We start from the raw sequence: 17,233 nt of genomic DNA, 5'->3' as shown, positions 1-17,233 counted from the left end.
CGATTTCCTCCCATAATCCAAAGATATGCACATTATGTAAATTGGCCATGCTAAATGCCCAAGTGTTCAGGGATGTGTAGGTTAGGTGCATTAGTCACGGGAAATTTAGAGTAGGGGAGGGGAATGGGTCTGGGTGGGTTACTCTTCAGAGGGTCAGCATGGACCTATTGGACCGAATTTCCTGTTTCCACACTGTAGGGATTCTAAGTAGAGTACTTTTTTTTAAATGGAGTGTGAGTTTCTGCTTCTACCTTCTTCCAGGCACTGAACTCCAGACTATCCTTAGAGCAAAAAAAAAGTCTTGTCATCTCCATTTTACTGATTTCTTTTTGTTGGAGTGACTTCTGGCAATGCTGGAGATTCTGTGGCAATGCAAATGGCTGATGTAGAAGCCCATGTGGCTGCCATCTTAGTTTTGAGGCCTAGCAGGTGGCATCACTCCAGTGCTCTAGCCTGCAGCTAAACCTGACAACTGTTGAGCTGCCATCCTGGGAGTGTGATGTAGGTACCATGTGAGAGACACTTGCCTCCTCTCCTAGGATAGCCATGTGTTAGCTCCCCATCAGCCACTGGGCCAGAGTCCTTGCTGGCATTGGTCAGCCTGCTAGTCCAGAATGGATGATCAAGGCTCGGTTGGGGACTGTGCTGGAGGATGATCAAGTGTGGCATCTGGAAACTGAATCAGGATCATTCCTGAATTACACTTGGAGTTGGGATCACCCTCGATTTCAAAAATCAATGCTATTTCAGCAACTCCCTGTTGCTATGTGCAAGCTCTTTACCATGGGGATTACATTAGTTCTACGTCTGACAAATTATTCTGTAATCCAACATTAGACTGCACAGTAGTTGAGTAACAAGCACAATAAGATTTTTATTTGTCATTTTCTGAATGTAATATTTTCAACATAAGCAAACTTAGTTTAATCAATTAAAACAGTTATCCAACCGTGAAATATGGAAACAAAAAAATCACAAGTTTTGAGAAGCAAAGTTGTTTTAGGAAGTAAATTATGAACAATTGTCAACTAAATTTGTGCTAAGAATCGGGACTAGAAACAAAACTACACACAGATGTTTCTAAATCCTTGTAAAAATGTTGTAATGTTTGTAAAATGAAAATTGTAATTTTTTGCTGTTACTCTTATTACAATAGATCCGTCTTGATTACAGTACATTAAAAAGATTGGAATATTTAAGTTGAACAAAAAGAATACAAATTTCCTCAAACATGTCAGAAGCGTCAGACTACCAGTTATTTGTTGTATCGTTACCCATGGAACCATCAGAATATTCCAAATGGACATTCCTAGTGACAAATTGCCGCTGGTGAAACAGCAGCCCACACGGCAAATAATGGTCACAAAAGTGAATCAAGTGTCTTCTAAATTTTTCTCCAACAAAGGCGTAAAAAATGGGATTGAGACAACAGTGAAAATAAGCCACGGTGTAGGAGATGGTGTGGGCATAATCCAGTTGACTCTCCAAATAACAGTTCTCAAACTGCAGTATCTGAAGCTCCTCCAGGGATCTTAAGAAGATCACCACGTTGTAAGGTGCCCAACAGAAAAAGAACACCACCACAATGGTGAATATAACTCGTAGTGTCCTGTGTTTCTGGACTGTTCTGCACTTTATCAATGTCTGAATTATCCTAACATAGCAGTACACTATGATAATAAACGGAAGGACAAAGAACACTATATTTTGTTGATAAAATCTCAACAGTTTCCAAGGAACTGCTGTATTCTGGGGGTAAATATTGTCGCAGGTTTCTCTGTCGTATTCCTTATCTAAGTCAACAAAGATAAAATCAGGGATGGTTGCTAATGTACTGGTCAGCCAAACAATCACACTTGTGACTGTTGCATAGCGAACTTTTCTAGATCTTGCAGCAGAGACAGCGTGAACAACTGCGAGGTACCGGTCAATTGTCATCAGTGTCAGGAACATGATGCCACTGTAAAACCCGATGTAAAACACACCACTCATTATCTTGCACATGCCCACTCCAAAGATCCATCCCTTTAAATGATGGACCACCCAGAAGGGGAGGCAAATAGCAGAAAGCAAATCTGAAATGGCAAGGTTAAGAATGAATATATTTGTAATGCTTTTTAGATATTCATATTTCACAAGCACCAGTAAAACCAATCCATTTCCAATGAGACTCAGCATTAAAACGATCAGGTAGAAGCTGGGCATCAGTGCTGCTCCGAATGAATTGACGCTTTCCTTCTCGCACAAGTATTCATAATCTCCGGTTGGCAGCTCCGTTGTGCTGAGCATCATTCACAATCTGGAAGGGACCTGTTTCCACAACACAAAACATAATTATTTACACACCTCGCACAGGCAGTGCTATTCTTTAGCGACTCTGAAATGGTACCACCAAATCCAACATGCCTGTCCAAATTCCTTCCTCTGCCTATGCTCCACGCTATTTAAACCTCTACCAAAACAGCCACGAGATGCATTTCACCTCAAACTGGCCACGTGTTGGAATCCCATCAATTCATTTCATCTGATGGATAGTTCTGGCAGAGTCAGCTCACTTCCACAGGACAGGCCACTTGGCCCCTTGAATGTGCTCCATGGTTCAAGAAGGTCAGGGATGATTTGATTGACAGTCCTCAGTTCTACTTTCCCTGTCTTTTGCCAGTGGCCCTCAACTCCATCACTGATTATAAACCTGTCTATCTCAGCCTTGAACATACTTTCAATGGTCCAGCCTTGATCGCACTATGTGGTAAAGAATTTCACAGATTCATTATCCTCTGAGGGAAGAAATTCATTCTCATCTCTGTCTTAAATGGGCAATCCCTTAAACTGAGCTTCTGTCCCCTGAGCCTAAGCTCTCCCCAAAGGGAGACAACCTCTTTGCATCTACCCTCCACCCCTGTCAAACTCCTTAAGAATCTTAAATCTCACAATAGGCTGTCCTGTCATTCTTCTAATCTCCCATGGGTACAAGTCCAATCAACTGAATCCTGCCTCATAAAAGCTTACACCTTCCAAGTTAATCATGGTCTCCCCATTCTTCTGACAAAATGCACGATCTCATGATGATCTGTGTCAAACTTCACCTGTCAATTACCTGCCCAATTCTGCATGTTTATGCATAGCCTCGATTCTGTCATTAGTGGCAGCCCTCCTCAGTATTGACTATAGCTCCCCATCCCTATTTCACATACATGAAGAAGAAATGAATCAAATGATGTCATAGAATCACAGACTGTAGAAGAGGCCATTCAGCCCAGCACACCTGTACCCCACCCTGGAAGAGCTACATATCAGTTCCAATCTCATACTGTTTCCTGGTTGGTCCGTAATCATTTTCTCTTTCAGTAAATAATTGTCATCTGCTGAAACTTAACTGCACACATGCACCAATGCAGAAACATGATTGTGTACAAATCTAGAAATGTATATGTGCAACAATCTGGAAACACACATGTGCACTAGTCAGGAAACATGCATGTGCACCAATCTGAAAATACACATGTGCACCAATCCAGAAACACTCATGTACACCAATATGGAAACACACATGTGCCCCAGTCAGGAAAAATGCATGTGCACCAATCCAGAAACACATATGTGCACCAATCTGGAAACACGCATGTGCACCAGACAGGAAACATATATGTGCACCAATCAGGAAACATGCATGTGCACCAATCCTGACACACGCATGTGCACCAATCCAGAAACACACATGTACACCAATCTGGAAACATGCATGTGCACCAATCCAGAAACACGATGTGCACCAATCGGGAAACATGCATGTGCACCAATCCAGAAAAACATATGTGCACCAATCTGGAAACATGCATGTGCACAAATATGGAAACACACATGCGCACCAATCTGGAAACATGCATGTGCACAAATATGGAAACACACATGCGCACCAATCTGGAAACATGCATGTGCACTGGACAGGAAACACACATGTGCACCAATCAGGAAACACACATGTGCACCAATCCAGAAACACATATGTGCACCAATCTGGAAACACACATGTACAGCAACCTGGAGACATGCATGTGCACCAATATGGAAGAACACATGTGCACCAGTCAGGAAACATGCACGTGCACCAACCCATAAAAACACATATGTGCACCAATCTGGAGACATGCATGTGCACCAATCCAGAAACACACATGTGCATCAATATGGAAACACGCATGTGCACCAATCCAGAAACACATGTGCACCAATCCGGAAACACATGTATGTGCACCAACCAGGCAACATGCACGTGCACCAATATGGAAACATACAGGTGCAAAAATCTGGAAACACACAAGTGCACAAATCTGGAATCACGCATGTGCACCAATCAGAAAACACGCATGTGCACCAATATAGAAACACACATGGGCCCCAATCAGGAAACACACACGTGCACCAATCTGGAAACACACATGTGCACCAATCTGGAAACACGCATGTGCACCAATCAGGAAACACACATGTGCACCAATCCAGAAACACATGTGCACCAATCCAGAAACACACATATGCACCAATCAGGAAACACACATATGCACGAATATGGAAACATGTATGTGCAAAAATCTGGAAACACGCTTGTGTACCAATCCAGAAACACACGTGCACCAATCTGGAAACACACATGAACCAATCTGTAAACACGCATGCACCAAGCTGGAAACGCACACTTGCACCAATCAGGAAACACACATGCGTACCAATCAGGAAATATGCATGTGCATGAATGTTGAGGCATGCATGTGCACCAGTCAGGAAACACGTGTGTGCACCAATCCAGAAACACACATGTGTACCATAGAGTCAGAGAGATGTAATTGGGTTGGGATATCTGGTCAGGAAACACGCATGTACACCAATCCAGAAACACGCATGTGCACCAAACTGGAAACAAACATGTGCACCAATCTGGAAACACGCATGTGCACCAATCAGGAAACACACATGTGTACCAACCTGGAAACACACACATGCACCAATCAGGAAACATACATTTGTACCAACCTGGAAACCCACATGCAACAATCTGGAAACACACATGTGCACCAATCAGGAAACACGCATGGTGCCAATCCAGAAACACAAATTTGCACCAATTTGGAAACATGCACATGCACCAATCAGGAAACATGCATGCGCACCAATATAGAAACACACATGGGCACCAATCCGGAAACATGCACATGCACCAAACTGGAAACATACATGTGCACAAATCTGGAATCACGCATGTGCACCAATCAGGAAACACGCTTGTGCACTAATCCAGAAACACAAATGTGCACCAATCTGGAAACATGCATGTGCAACAATCAGAAAACACACATATGCACAAACATGGAAACATGCATGTGCAAAAATCTGGAAACACGCTTGTGTACCAATCCAGAAACACACACAAACCAATCTGGAAACACATGCATGCACCAATCTAGAAACATGCATGTGCACCAATCTGGAAACACACACATACACCAATCAGGAAACACGCATGTGTACCAATCTGGAAACACGCATGTGCACCAATCTGGAAATATGCATGTGCAAAAATCTGGAAACACACACATGCACAAATCAGGAAACACGCATGTGTACGAATCTGAAAACATGCATGTGCACAAATATGGAGGCATGCATGTGCACCAGTCAGGAAACACACATGTGCACCAATCCAGAAATGCACATGTGTACCATAGAGTCAGAGAGGTGTACTTGGGTTGGGATATCTGGTCAGGAAACAGGCATGTACACCAATCGAGAAACATGCATGTGCAGCAATATGGAAACACACTTGTACACCAATCTGGAAACATGCATGCAAATCAATCCAGAAACACGCACGTGCACCAATCTGGAAACATGCATGTACACCAATCAGAAAACACGTATGTGCACCGATCAGGAAACACACATGGGCACCAATCTGGAAACACGCATGTGCACCAATCAGAAAACATGTATGTGCACCAATCAGGAAACACACATGGGCATCCATCCAGAAACACGCATGTGCACCAAACTGGAAACATACATGTGCACCAATCCGGAAACACACACATGCACCAATCAGGAAACACACATGTGTGCCAATCTGGAAACATGCATGTGCATCAATCTGGAAACACGCTTGTGCACCAATCCAGAAACACAAATGTGTACCAACCAGGAAACACGCATGTGCACCAATCCAAAAACACACATGTGCACCAATCCAGAAACACACATGGGCACCAATCCGGAAACATGCACATGCACCGAACTGGAAACATACATGTGCGCAAATCTGGAATCACGCATGTGCACCAATCAGAAAACACGCATGTGCACCAATATAGAAACACACATGGGCACCAATCCGGAAACACGCACGTGCACCAAACTGGAAACATGCACGTGTACCAAACTGGAAACACACATGTGCACCAATCTGGAAACACGCATGTGCACCAATCAGGAAACACACATGTGCACCAATCCAGAAACACATGTGCACCAATCCAGAAACACACATATGCACCAATCAGGAAACACACATATGCACGAATATGGAAACATGTTTGTGCAAAAATCTGGAAACACGCTTGTGTACCAATCCAGAAACACACACAAACCAATCTGGAAACACATGCATGCACCAATCTAGAAACATGCATGTGCACCAATCTGGAAACACACACATACACCAATCAGGAAACACGCATGTGTACCAATCTGGAAACACGCATGTGCACCAATCTGGAAATATGCATGTGCAAAAATCTGGAAACACACACATGCACAAATCAGGAAACACGCATGTGTACGAATCTGAAAACATGCATGTGCACAAATATGGAGGCATGCATGTGCACCAGTCAGGAAACACACATGTGCACCAATCCAGAAATGCACATGTGTACCATAGAGTCAGAGAGGTGTACTTGGGTTGGGATATCTGGTCAGGAAACAGGCATGTACACCAATCGAGAAACATGCATGTGCAGCAATATGGAAACACACTTGTACACCAATCTGGAAACATGCATGCGAATCAATCCAGAAACACGCACGTGCACCAATCTGGAAACATGCATGTGCACCAATCAGAAAACACGTATGTGCACCGATCAGGAAACACACATGGGCACCAATCTGGAAACACGCATGTGCACCAATCAGAAAACATGTATGTGCACCAATCAGGAAACACACATGGGCATCCATCCAGAAACACGCATGTGCACCAAACTGGAAACATACATGTGCACCAATCCGGAAACACACACATGCACCAATCAGGAAACACACATGTGTGCCAATCTGGAAACATGCATGTGCATCAATCTGGAAACACGCTTGTGCACCAATCCAGAAACACAAATGTGTACCAACCAGGAAACACGCATGTGCACCAATCCAAAAACACACATGTGCACCAATCCAGAAACACACATGGGCACCAATCCGGAAACATGCACATGCACCGAACTGGAAACATACATGTGCGCAAATCTGGAATCACGCATGTGCACCAATCAGAAAACACGCATGTGCACCAATATAGAAACACACATGGGCACCAATCTGGAAACACGCACGTGCACCAAACTGGAAACATGCACGTGTACCAAACTGGAAACACACATGTGCACCAATCTGGAAACACGCATGTGCACCAATCAGGAAACACACATGTGCACCAATCCAGAAACACATGTGCACCAATCCAGAAACACACATAATGCACCAATCAGGAAACACACATATGCACGAATATGGAAACATGTTTGTGCAAAAATCTGGAAACACGCTTGTGTACCAATCCAGAAACACGCGTGCACCAATCTGGAAACACACATGAACCAATCTGGAAACTCACACGTGCACCAATCTGGAAACATGCATGTGCACCAAGCTGGAAGCACACACGTGCACCAATCAGGAAACACACATTTGCACCAATCTGGAAACATGCATGTGCATGAATGTTGAGGCATGCATGTGCACCAGTCAGGAAACACGCATGTACACTAATCCAGAAACACGCATGTGCACCAAACTGGAAACAAACATGTGCACCAATCTGGAAACACGCATGTGCACCAATCAGGAAACACACATGTGTACCAATCAGGAAACACACACATGCAACAACCTGGAAACACACACATGCACCAATCAGGAAACACGCATGGTGCCAATCCAGAAACACAAATTTGCACCAATTTGGAAACATGCACATGCACCAATCAGGAAACATGCATGCGCACCAATATAGAAACACACATGGGCACCAATCCGGAAACATGCACATGCACCAAACTGGAAACATACATGTGCACAAATCTGGAATCACGCATGTGCACCAATCAGGAAACACGCTTGTGCACTAATCCAGAAACACAAATGTGCACCAATCTGGAAACATGCATGTGCAACAATCAGAAAACACACATATGCACAAACATGGAAGCATGCATGTGCAAAAATCTGGAAACACGCTTGTGTACCAATCCAGAAACACACACAAACCAATCTGGAAATACATGCATGCACCAATCTAGAAACATGCATGTGCACCAATCTGGAAACACACACATACACCAATCGGGAAACACGCATGTGTACCAATCTGGAAACACACATGTGCACCAATCTGGAAATATGCATGTGCAAAAATCTGGAAACACACACATGCACAAATCAGGAAACACGCATGTGTACGAATCTGAAAACATGCATGTGCACAAATATGGAGGCATGCATGTGCACCAGTCAGGAAACACACATGTGCACCAATCCAGAAATGCACATGTGTACCATAGAGTCAGAGAGGTGTACTTGGGTTGGGATATCTGGTCAGGAAACAGGCATGTACACCAATCGAGAAACATGCATGTGCAGCAATATGGAAACACACTTGTGCACCAATCTGGAAACATGCATGTGAATCAATCCAGAAACACGCACGTGCACCAATCTGGAAACACGTATGTGCACCAATCAGAAAACACGTATGTGCACCAATCAGGAAACACACATGGGCACCCATCCAGAAACACGCATGTGCACCAAACTGGAAACATACATGTGCACCAATCCGGAAACACACACATGCACCAATCAGGAAACACACATGTGTGCCAATCTGGAAACATGCATGTGCATCAATCTGGAAACACGCTTGTGCACCAATCCAGAAACACAAATGTGTACCAATCAGGAAACACGCATATGCACCCATCCAGAAACACATGTGCACCAATCCAAAAACACACATGTGCACCAATCCAGAAACACACATGGGCACCAATCCGGAAACACGCACATGCACCGAACTGGAAACATACATGTGCGCAAATCTGGAATCACGCATGTGCACCAATCCAGAAACAACATGTGCACCAATCAGGAAACACGCGCGTGCACCCATCCAGAAATACATGTGCACCAATCTGGAAACATGCATGTGCACAAATCCAGAAACACATATGTGCACCAATCCAGAAACAACATGTGCACCAATCAGGAAACACAAATGTGCACCAATCAGGAAACACACATATGCACAAATATGGAAACATGCATGTGCAAAAATACAGAAACACGCTTGTGTAACAAACCAGAAACACACATGAACCAATCTGGAATCACACACATGCACCAATCAGGAAACATGCATGTGCACCAATTTGGAAACATGCAGGTGCACCAGTCAGGAAACACGCATGACAAACAATCCAGAAACATACATGTGTACCATACAGTCAGAGAGGTGTACTTGGGTTGGGATATCTGGTCAGGGAACAGGCCTGTACACCAATCAGGAAACACGGATGTGCAGCAATATGGAAACACACTTGATCACCAATCTGGAAACACGCATGTGAATCAATCCAGATACATGCATGTGCACCAATCTGGAAACATGCATGTGCACCAATCAGAAAACACATATGTGCACCAATCAGGAAACACAAATGGGCACCACTCTGGAAACACGCACGTGCACCAAACTGGAAACATACATGTGCACCAATCTGGAAACATGCATGTGCACCAATCAGGAAACATACATGTGTATCAATCAGGAAACACACACATGCACCAATCATGGAAACACACACATGCAACAATCAGGAAACACACATGTGCACCAATCAGGAAACACAAATGGGCACCACTCTGGAAACACGCACGTGCACCAAACTGGAAACATACATGTGCACCAATCTGGAAACATGCATGTGCACCAATCAGGAAACATACATGTGTATCAATCAGGAAACACACACATGCACCAATCATGGAAACACACACATGCAACAATCAGGAAACACACATGTGCACCAATCAGGAAACACACATATGCACAAATATGGAAACATGCATGTGCAAAAAATATGGAAACATGCTTGTGTACCAATCCAGAAACACACATGTAACCAATCTGGAAACACACAAGTGCACCAATCTGGAAACACACAAGTGCACCAATCTGGAAACACACAAGTGCACCAATCTGGAAACATGCATGTGCACCAATCTGGAAACACACACATGCACCAATCAGGAAACACGCATGTGCACCAGTCAGGAAACATGCATGACTACCAATCCAGAAACACACATGTGTACCATAGAGTCGAGAGATGTAATTGGGTTGGGATATCTGGTCAGGAAACAGGCATGTACACCAATCAGGAAACATGGATGTGAATCAATCCAGATACATGCATGTGCACCAATCTGGAAACATGCATGTGCACCAATCAGAAAATACGTTTGTGCACCAATCTGGAAACACGCATGTGAATCAATCCAGATACATGCATGTGCACCAATCTGGAAACATGCATGTGCACTAATCAGAAAATACGTTTGTGCACCAATCAGGAAACACAAATGGGCACCACTCTGGAAACACGCACGTGCACCAAACTGGAAACATACATGTGCACAAACCTGGAATCACGCATGTGCACCAATCAGAAAACACGCACGTGCACCAATATAGAAACACACACGGGCACCAATTCGGAAACACGCACATGCACCAACCTGGAAACACACATGTACACCAATCTGGAAACATGCATGTGCACCAATCAGGAAACACACTTGTGCACCAATCCAAAAACACAAATGTGCACCAATATGGAAACACACATGTGCACCAATCCGGAAACACGCACATGCACCAAACTGGAATCATACATGTGCACAAACTTGGAATCACGCGTGTGCACCAATCAGAAAACACGCACGTGCACCAATATAGAAACACACATGGGCACTATTCCGGAAACACGCATGTGCACTAAACTGGAAACATGCACGTGTACCAATCTGGAAACCCACATGCACCAATCAGGAACACGCTTGTGCACCAATCTGGAAACACGCATGTGCAGCAATCTGGAAACATGCATGTGCACCAATCAGGAAACACACATGTGCACCCATCCAGAAATACATTTGCACCAATCTGGAAATATGCATGTGCACCAATCCAGCAACACACATGTGCACCAATCTGGAAACACACATATGCACAAATATGGAAACATGCATGTGCAAAACTCTGGAAACACACTTGTGTACTAATCCAGAAACACATGTGTACCTATCTGGAAACATACACATGCACCAATCAGGAAAACACACATGCGCCCCAATCTGGAAACATGCACGTGCACAAATATGGAGGCATGCATGTGCACCAGTCAGGAAACACACATGTGTACCATAGAGTCATAGAGATGTAATTGGGTTGAGATATCTGGTCAGGAAACAGGCATGTACACCAATCAGGAAACGCGCATGTGCAGCAAAACGGAAACACACTTGTGCACCAATCTGGAAACATGCATGTGCACCAATCAGAAAACACGTATGTGCACCAATATAGAAACTCACATGGGCACCAATCCAGAAACACGCACGTGCACCAAACTGGAAACATACATGTGCACCAATCTGGAAACACGCATGTGCACCAATCAGGAAACACACATCCACCAACCTGGAAACACACACATGCACCAATCAGGAAACACAACTGTGTACCAATTTGGAAACATGCACATGCACCAATCAGGAAACATGCATGTGCACCAATAGAGAAACACACATGGGCACCAATCCGGAAACGCGCGCGTGCACCCATCCAGAAATACATGTGCACCAATCTGGAAACATGTATGTGCACCAATCCAGAAACACACATGTGCACCAATCTGGAAACACGCATGTGCACCAATCCAGAAATGCACATGTGTACCATAGAGTCAGAGAGATGTACTTGGGTTGGGATATCTGGTCAGGAAACAGGCATGTACACCAATCAGGAAACACGGATGTGCAGCAATATGGAAACACACTTGTGCACCAATCTGGAAACACGCATGTGAATCAATCCAGAAACACGCACATGCACCAATCTGGAAACATGCATGTGAATCAATCCAGAAACACGCACATGCACCAATCTGGAAACATGCATGTGCACCAATCAGAAAACACGTATGTGCACCAATCAGAAAACACACATGGGCACCAATCTGGAAACACGCATGTGCACCAAACTGGAAATATACATGTGCACCAATCTGGAAACACACATGTGCACCAATCAGGAAACACACATATGCACCAATCATGAAACACACATGCATACCAATCTGGAAACCCACATGCAACAATCTGGAAACACACATGTGCAACAATCAGGAAACATGCATGTGCACCCATCCAGAAACACATGTGCACCAATCCAGAAACACACATGTGCACCAATCTGGAAACACACATGGGCACCAATCCAGAACCACGCACATGCACGAAACTGGAAACATACATGTGCCCAAATCTGGAATCACACATGTGGACCAATCAGAAAACACGCACATGCACCAATACAGAAACACACATGGGCACCAATCCGGAAACATGCATGCGGACCAATCTGGAAACACACTTGTGCACCAATCCAGAAACAACATGTGCACCAATCAGGAAACACGCATGTGCACCCATCCAGAAATACATGTGCACCAATCTGGAAACATGCATGTGCACCAATTCAGAAACACACATGTGCAGCAATCTAGAAATAACATGTGCACCAATCAGGAAACAAACATGTGCACCAATCAGGAAACACACATATGCACAAATATGGAAACATGCATGTGCAAAAATATGGAAACACGCTTGTGTACCAATCCAGAAACACACATGAACCAATCTGGAAATACACACATGCACCAATATGGAAACATGCATGTGCACCAATCTGGAAACATGCATGTGCACCAATCTGGAAACACACACATGCACCAATCAGGAAACACGTATGTGCACCAAACTGGAAACATTCATGTGTACCAATCTGGAAACCCACATGCACCAATCTAGAAACACACATGTGCACCAATCTGGAAACATGCACATGCCCAAATATGGAGGCATGCATGTGCACCAGTCAGGAAACACACATGTGCACCAATCCAGAAACACACATGTGTACCATAGAGTCATAGAGATGTAATTGGGTTGAGATATCTGGTCAGGAAACAGGCATGTACACCAATCAGGAAACACGCACGTGCAGCAATATGGAAACACACTTGTGCACCAATCTGGAAACATGCATGTGCACCAATCAGAAAACACGCATGTGCACCAATATAGAAACACACATGGGCACCAATCCAGAAACACGCACGTGCACCAAACTGGAAACATACATGTGCACCAATCTGGAAACACGCATGTGCACCAATCAGGAAACACGCATGTGCACCAATCTGGAAACACGCATGTGCACCAATCAGGAAACACACGTGTACCAATCAGGAAACACACACATCCACCAACCTGGAAACACACACATGCACCAATCAGGAAATACATATGTGTACCAATCTGGAAACCCACATGCAACAATCTGGAAACACGCTTATGCACCAATCCAGAAACACAACTGTGCACCAATTTGGAAATATTCACGTGCACCAATCAGGAAACATGCATGTGCACCAATAGAGAAACACACATGGGCACCAATCCGGAAACACGCGCATGCACCAAACTGGAAACACGCATGTGTATCAATCAGGAAGCACGCATGTGCACCCATCCAGAAATACATGTGCACCAATCTGGAAACATGCATGTGCACCAATCCAGAATCACGCAGGTGCACCAATCAGGAAACACGCATGTGCACCCATCCAGAAATACATGTGCACCAATCTGGAAACATGCATGTGCACCAATCCAGCAACACACATGTGCACCAATCTGGAAACACACATGTGCACCAATCCAGAAACACACATGTGAACCAATCAGAAAACACACATATGCACAAATATGGAAACATGCATGTGCAAAAATCTGGAAACACGCTTGTGTACCAATCCAGAAACACACACAAACCAATCTGGAAACACATGCATGCACCAATCGGGAAACACACACATGCACCAATCTGGAAACATGAATGTGCAAAAATCTGGAAACGCACACGTGCACCAATCTGGAAACACGCATTTGCACCAATCTGAAAACATGCATGTGCACAAATATGGAGGCATGCATGTGCACCAGTCAGGAAACACGCATGTGCACCACAGAGTCAGAGAGATGTAATTGGGTTGGGATATCTGGTCAGGAAACAGGCCTGTACACCAATCAGGAAACATGCATGTGCAGCAATATGGAAACACACTTGTGCACCAATCTGGAAACATGCATGTGAATCAATCCAGAAACACGCACGTGCACCAATCTGGAAACATGCATGTGCACCAATCAGAAAACACATATGTGCACCAATCAGGAAACACACATGGGCACCAATCCAGAAACACACACATGCACCAATCATGAAACACACATGCGTACCAATCTGGAAACCCACATGCACCAATCTGGAAACACGCATGTGCACCAATCAGGAAACACACACATGCACCAATCATGAAACACACATGCGTACCAATCTGGAAATCCACATGCACCAATCTGGAAACACGCATGTGCACCCATCCAGAAACACATGTGCACCAATCCAAAAACACGTACATGCACCAAACTGGAAACATACATGTGCCCAAATCTGGAATCACGCATGTGGACCAATCAGAAAACACGCAAGTGCACCAATACAGAAACACACATGGGCACCAATCCGGAAACATGCACGTGCACCAAACTGGAAACATGCATGTGCACCAATTTGGATACACACTAGTGCACCAATCCAGAAACAACATGTGCACTAATCAGGAAACACGCATGTGCACCCATCCAGAAATACATGTGCAGCAATCTGGAAACATGCATGTGTACCAATTCAGAAACACACATGTGCACTAATCCAGTTACAACATGTGCACCAATCAGGAAACACACATATGCACAAATATGGAAACATGCATGTGCAAAAATATGGAAACACGCTTGTGTACCAATCCAGAAACACACATGAACCAATCTGGAAACACACACATGCACCAATCTGGAAACATACATGTGCACCAATCTGGAAACATGCATGTGCACCAATATGGAAACACGCACATGCACCAATCAGGAAACACGCATGTGCACCAAACTGGAAACATTCATGTGTACCAATCTGGAACCCCACATGCACCAATCTGGAAACACAAATGTGCACCAATCTGGAAACATGTATGTGCACCAATCAGAAAACACGAATGTGCACCAATATAGAAACACACATGGGCACCAATCCAGAAACACGCACGTGCACCAATCCAGCAACACACATGTGCACCAATCCAGAAACACACATGTGTACCATAGAGTCATAGAGATGTAATTGGGTTGAGATATCTGGTCAGGAAACAGGCATGTACACCAATCAGGAAACACGCACGTGCAGCAATATGGAAACACACTTGTGCACCAATCTGGAAACATGCATGTGCACCAATCAGAAAACACGCATGTGCACCAATATAGAAACACACATGGGCACCAATCCAGAAACACGCACGTGCACCAAACTGGAAACATACATGTGCACCAATCTGGAAACACGCATGTGCACCAATCAGGAAACACGCATGTGCACCAATCTGGAAACACGCATGTGCACCAATCAGGAAACACACGTGTACCAATCAGGAAACACACACATCCACCAACCTGGAAACACACACATGCACCAATCAGGAAACACATATGTGTACCAATCTGGAAACCCACATGCAACAATCTGGAAACACGCTTATGCACCAATCCAGAAACACAACTGTGCACCAATTTGGAAATATTCACGTGCACCAATCAGGAAACATGCATGTGCACCAATAGAGAAACACACATGGGCACCAATCCGGAAACACGCGCATGCACCAAACTGGAAACACGCATGTGTATCAATCAGGAAGCACGCATGTGCACCCATCCAGAAATACATGTGCACCAATCTGGAAACATGCATGTGCACCAATCCAGAATCACACAGGTGCACCAATCAGGAAACACGCATGTGCACCCATCCAGAAATACATGTGCACCAATCTGGAAACATGCATGTGCACCAATCCAGCAACACACATGTGCACCAATCTGGAAACACACATGTGCACCAATCCAGAAACACACATGTGAACCAATCAGAAAACACACATATGCACAAATATGGAAACATGCATGTGCAAAAATCTGGAAACACGCTTGTGTACCAATCCAGAAACACACACAAACCAATCTGGAAACACATGCATGCACCAATCGGGAAACACACACATGCACCAATCTGGAAACATGAATGTGCAAAAATCTGGAAACGCACACGTGCACCAATCTGGAAACACGCATTTGCACCAATCTGAAAACATGCATGTGCACAAATATGGAGGCATGCATGTGCACCAGTCAGGAAACACGCATGTGCACCACAGAGTCAGAGAGATGTAATTGGGTTGAGATATCTGGTCAGGAAACAGGCCTGTACACCAATCAGGAAACATGCATGTGCAGCAATATGGAAACACACTTGTGCACCAATCTGGAAACATGCATGTGAATCAATCCAGAAACACGCACGTGCACCAATCTGGAAACATGCATGTGCACCAATCAGAAAACACATATGTGCACCAATCAGGAAACACACATGGGCACCAATCCAGAAACACACACATGCACCAATCATGAAACACACATGCGTACCAATCTGGAA

The 17,233-nt window shown here is 44.4% G+C and overlaps 1 protein-coding gene across 3 annotated transcripts in view; it reads right to left on the bottom strand.

The window, feature by feature from the left end:
* Positions 1-954: 954 nt before the first annotated feature.
* The window catches only part of LOC140465117 (C-C chemokine receptor type 3-like), a 48,786-nt gene continuing 32,507 nt past the window's right edge, over positions 955-17,233 (bottom strand). For all 3 annotated transcript variants that reach the window (XM_072560983.1, XM_072560982.1, XM_072560985.1), the window contains one exon: positions 955-2,310. In XM_072560983.1, the coding sequence (XP_072417084.1) occupies positions 1,249-2,292 (1,044 nt within the window). In that variant the 5' untranslated portion in view covers positions 2,293-2,310 and the 3' untranslated portion in view covers positions 955-1,248. The remainder of the gene's footprint in view (positions 2,311-17,233) is intronic.

Source organism: Chiloscyllium punctatum, chromosome 41 (genome assembly GCF_047496795.1).
Source record: "Chiloscyllium punctatum isolate Juve2018m chromosome 41, sChiPun1.3, whole genome shotgun sequence".
In the NCBI taxonomy this organism is placed as follows: domain Eukaryota; kingdom Metazoa; phylum Chordata; class Chondrichthyes; order Orectolobiformes; family Hemiscylliidae; genus Chiloscyllium; species Chiloscyllium punctatum.
Note: the sequence above shows the minus strand (reverse complement) of the source record. Positions and strands in the feature narration are given on the sequence as shown.